Genomic DNA, 5,797 nt, shown 5'->3' on the forward strand with positions numbered 1-5,797 from the left:
ATTTGTTATAATTTGATTGATTTAGAAAAGCTTCCTTGCCAACGTTAATGATGACGCTTATTCCATGTCAAATATGACATGGCAAAGGAGCTAGTTCTGCGCAAATTCATTGGATGCTGATGTGTAATTTCTGTCCAAGTTTTTCTGATTTAAAAAAAAAAGCTAAAAAAGAGAAAATCATAAATGGATAAACACGCGGATCTTTATACCCGACCCAGACCAATTATCTGTATTTTAAAACATCCTTAAGCCCAATACTTCATACAAGCCCATTTGTAAAATTTTTGAAATTATGGTTTTTAAAAACTTTTCCGCGTAAGAAAATAGAAATTTTTTCCAAAATAGAAGATTACATTAACTATTAGCAAGATTTACTGGAGTTAATGTAACCAAATATACATAAATCTTAATATTTCAGAAAGAAACAAGATTTATCTTACATTTTAATACTCTACGTCAATTTTGGCAATTAAATCAATTTGAATATATCGATTCTCAAATATTTCCGCAACAATACCTACTTCTACGCACATTCCGAATATCCATATTCCTCATTTCATTCTCTTTTTCAAAATAATTTCAATCCCGCCTAACATCAATTTTAAAATGTTCTCATTGACTTCCTCTCCCTATATATACCACCTATCGTAAACCCTAAAACTCTACCATTCTCATTCACAAAAATGGCTTTAGTCCGTAGACGTTTGGCTGCTATAGTTCCATTTACCAAATTAGATCAATCAAGTGAAATTCAGAAAGTTAGAGCTACTATATTTTCACTTTGGAAAGTCAAGAACAGGCAGTCTGGCTTTGTTATAGAAATGGTATTCGTTGACGAAGAGGTTTGTATGCGATCTTATGTATTTTGTTTATTGTTATTTTAATCAATATATAGATTATATAGTAATACTATTGATGTGTGATTCACAGGGCACGAGGATTCACGCTACTGTTGATGAAGAATTGATCGCAAAACATAAAGGCATCCTTATAGAAGAAAAATCACTTTCTATTAATTGCTTCATCATTAAAGAATACTATGGTGATTTTAGGACTACTCCATTACCATACAAGATCGCTTTGTGCAGAACAACCCGTGCTAAGGAGATTAATGATTTTCCACCAGACTTGCCAGAGAAATATTTGTCTGATTTCAAGTCAATCAAGGAAGACAAACTCGACAAAAACGTCCTCATCGATATGTCATCATCACGATTATGAAAATTATATTTTAATGTACTTATTTATCATTGTATACAAATATTTTGTCTTCAAGATGTCATTGGACAAATTATCACCGTTGGGAGTATGGAAGTTATAAAAACTAATGAAAATAGTGGGATCAGCGAGAAATTGATGATAACACTCCGGGATACCAAGTAAGTAGTTATGATATCATACCAAAATAAACATAACAATATTTTAACAATGGAACGCTAATATGTTTATTGCTGAAGCGATGTCCAACTAAAATGTACACTATGGGGACAATATGCAAAAACAACTGTTGAGTACACTGACAAATATATGGCTGCTATTGTTGTGTGTGTAATGCGATTTGTCTGTATAAAAGAGCACAAAGTTTAGATCACTATATCCCCTATTCATATATACACAGTTTGTAGAGATTGGTATTGGATTAGTTTGTTCATTATTCTTATTTTATGTTTTTCGAGTATAGGTGACATTTCAATATATAAAGCTTTCAACTCCACCAAATTTTTTTTTGATCCTGACATCAAGATCGTGAAAGACTTCAGAGAAAAGTAAGTTATGTGGCAATTTTAATATCATTTTAACATCTTTTATTTATATAATTATTATTTACGATTTTGTATGTTGCCAAAAAACAATCAAATGATTGTGCATGCTGAACAGAGTTATTCGACTTCTTGGGATGGTGCTATTGACTACCGTGAAGAATTTTTAAGTGTGAAAAATAGGAGGCGGACGATAGCTGGAATTCGTGATACAAAAGTGGTATAAGCTATATTTTAAAAATGATACAAATATATTAACATTTCACTATATGCATATCAATGATTTTGTTATAGTCTGGCAAGATTGTAACATGTGTAGCGGTCAAAGACGTTGACACTTCAAAGCTATGGTATTATTGGGCATGCAAACCTTGCAACATCAAAGTTTTAGAGCATGGTATTATGTCTGATGATAAAGATTACGATAAGAGGATTCCTCTTTTCAGTTGCGAAAATTGTGGAGATATTTATTCATATGATACCATCGTCGCAAGGTAATACAATGATTTATCCCATAAAGTCAAGAAAACATTACTTATTTCATTAAGACTTTCTTTGGTAAGATATATAGCAGATATAGCAGAATTATTTCATGTAGACTTTCTCTGATTGACTGCCTAAATGTTCGCCTTATTTTATTACATTGATTCGTCCCATCATACAATTATTCCGACACTACATTACATGTTTATTTATGTAACGTTTAAATAACTCACTCTTCTGTTTCCTTTCAAACTATGTAGGTACTATATTGTATTATTTGTAACTGATGATTCAGACGTCGATGTCCGCTTCCTGATGTTTGATGACACTGCTCAAAGATTGTTAGCTGAGTCTATAATGGAAAAAACGATGAGGTTATTTGTTAAATAATTGTATACATTATGCATTATTTATATTTTCTGAAATAATATTAATCTATTATATATAATGATGCGCATGATTTACCAAGAGGGCTCCCTGATGGCTTGACAAAGCTCCTAACAATGAGGATGCTTTTCAAAATAACAGATTCAGAAGAGCATACAAAAGGAAGCCAGTCTCCGTATGTAGTAGAACTATGGTCTCAAGATGTCGACATTATGACTGAGTGAGATTCTCGATCAGAGGTAATATATAGGATAGATTTTACAGACTTCTCAAACTCGCTAATATCGTTTAATTAAATTAAGACGTCAACAATGTTTTATATTTTCAGCAACCGTTGATTCTTACGAGTTCTGACGAACTTGTGAATCCATCGTCTGGATCTTCACTCACTCCTTCATCAAAAAGCCTAATTAAGAGTCCCGACTATTTTGATGAAGGTGAAAGATCTGTTAACAAAAATCGACCAAAGCAAGAGATCCCGATGAAGTTATGAAGAAGCAAGAAATCGTAATGAACTTATTGCAGAAATGCATTGCTGTGATTGATTATTGCTTTTGATCTTTGTAACCAATTTGTCTAATGGGTGGATAACGTTTTAAATCTATTCGTTATTTTTTTGCGGTATTTGTGGAAATTTTTGGCATATTTTTTTTATCTAATTGTGGAACTTGAATGTTGTCCTATAATTTTTTTCCTAATTCAATTTTTTAAAACTTTAATTTGTGATTTAATTTTTTTTTGGTTCAACCAACTATCATAAATTTACACGAGAGTTTCAATAAAGACGACATTAAAACCATAACCGTTTTACTCCATCACATAGAAAATTATTCAGTTCCTTATTCTCTTTCATCTTCAATCTTAACAAAAAAATCTAAACAAAGAATGTCTACTTGTGAAAGAGTTTCCGATCTTCAGAAGACAAACGGCGGATATCGTATTTGTGTACAGATACTAAGAGATTATTATGATTATACTCTCTTCGATCGGCCTAATCGGATGTTAGTTCTTGCGGATGAATTTGTAAGTTTTGGAGGTTTGAAAGATTTACCGTATATATGTTTTAGGAATGTATTTCTTAATTATTTATTTTTATAAACCGTGTAGGGCAATCGCATCCTGTCTACTATTCAATATGATATAATGGACAAATTCGAGTATGAATTGGTTGAAAGAGATTGGGTTTTTATTGGTTATTTTGAAGTTACTGACAGAGTGATTCATCCAAGTATATCTTCAAACAACTATCATATACATTTCCTCGAGGATACCATTGTTGAGAAAACCGATCCAAAGTCTTCTAGAGGAATATACTCTTTTTGTGCATCATGAATATTTAATATAGATTTATTTATACAGATAGATATCTTGGTATGTTTCTTACAATTTTTTTATTTTAAATCGTTTATCTAAGGAACTCTAACATGTATTTAAAGGCAGTCCTTTATTTTTGCAGTTGATCTTCTCGGTGTTGTCACATTTGTTCAGAAACTTCAGTTAACCGTTCCTATGTCTGATACATCGGACACACCCACGCAACGTCCACTTATTCGTTTTAAAATTCAAGATTTCAGGTCTGTACAACTTATCCTTAAAACATCTGTTATGTGTATATTGTTTACAAATTTTAAAGTATATTAATAATGTTCTAAATAATTTAAATATACAGTGGAAAATCTTTGAAATATATTGCTTGGGATAACTTGGCAAGGAAATTTGAAGAACTTTGGAGGAATCGTGAAAGGTCTTCTAGGCATATTATTGTATTGTAATTTTTCTCTTTCACTAGATGGAGAGGTAACTAACTACCTCATTATTTGATATTTTTAATTAATTACAAGTTTTACATATATATTTTTTTTCATATACTAAGTATGTCTATGTATTTAGATAAATGGATAGTTGAATCGGAAAGATTCATATCTGATATTCTCGAGGATCCTCCTACCCCAGAAGTGGAAAGAGCAAGGTTGAGATATGTTTATTCCATCTTTGATATTTTATCCTATATTTTAATATTTATAAATATATATATATATATATATATATGTATAAAGATAAAAAATCCTAATATTATTTCAGGCTTGCAACTTCAATTGATTTTTCTCCGGTCCACGATGAATATAAAAACCAGTCTCAGAAAAGAGATTGTTGTGTCCTATTTCTTATTTTTATAGAGTTAAACTTGAAAATCATAACTTCTATATTATTCTTATTGAGATAACTTATCCAATGATATTATATATATATATATATTTTTAAAAACAATTTAATTGTGTTAGCATTTTTTTGTGAATCATATTCTATTTGTTTTCAACAATAAATAACTATGATACTCAAAATTTGGATGGTCCGTGATTTGTGTCTGTATTAAAAAATAGAGTACATAAATTCCGGTATTGTACTCTCATTAATTATCTGTAATTAATGAAATGAAGTAATTGACTTAATTAAAGAGAAGTAGTCAGTACAAGATATGACATTTTTCTACAATCTTTACATATTTTTCTATATATATTTAATCAATATAAAAGTCAAATATACATATGAATTGAATGTAACCAATTCGGTTTGTTCGTAAGTCACTTAGTGCAATAAATGTCAAAGGTTGCAATTTATTCTAATTTTACAAAACGATACAACCTTTCAAACTCTATACTTGCTTTGCTATACATATAAATGACCAAGTAAAAAAACGTCTCACCATCTTCACTAAACAAAATATAAAGTCCTAGAAAACAACCACTTTTCTCAAACGTGCCTCGCTATTGTACCCTTGAGTATCTTTCTCCCACAAAATCTGACTCAAGGATTCTTATAAAATTTCTACGAGTTTGAGAACACTTCAACTACCGTAACCAATGCCAGGAATTGCATCTTATCCTCGGTGACGAAAAATGTAAGTTCATCTTTTTGAAGTTTTTTTATTCTGTTGCATGTTATGAACATTTAAACACATGAATCTCTGAAATGATTATTTGGTTCACGAATTTAGGGCTACAAAATAGAGGCATCGATAGATCATGATCTTATTTCTTCGCTCGGTCCAAAGTTTTAAGAAGGAGAATGAAATTATGTCAAATTCTTCAACGTTGTCAATGCGTTCAGATCTTTCAGAAATACTATAAACTACCACTTCATCAACATGAACGCCGATACTGTTGTAG

At 30.7% G+C, this 5,797-nt stretch overlaps 1 protein-coding gene across 1 annotated transcript; it reads left to right on the forward strand.

The window, feature by feature from the left end:
- Positions 1-533: 533 nt before the first annotated feature.
- Positions 534-1,221, forward strand: LOC112085374. Its single transcript, XM_024154585.1, has 2 exons — positions 534-842; positions 931-1,221. Exons 1-2 carry the CDS (start codon positions 684-686, stop codon positions 1,219-1,221), a joined length of 450 nt encoding a protein of 149 aa, XP_024010353.1. The 5' UTR covers positions 534-683.
- The last annotated feature ends 4,576 nt before the right edge of the window (positions 1,222-5,797 follow it).

This window comes from Eutrema salsugineum, unplaced genomic scaffold (assembly GCF_000478725.1).
Source record: "Eutrema salsugineum unplaced genomic scaffold, Eutsalg1_0 scaffold_3, whole genome shotgun sequence".
NCBI classification, from domain to species: domain Eukaryota; kingdom Viridiplantae; phylum Streptophyta; class Magnoliopsida; order Brassicales; family Brassicaceae; genus Eutrema; species Eutrema salsugineum.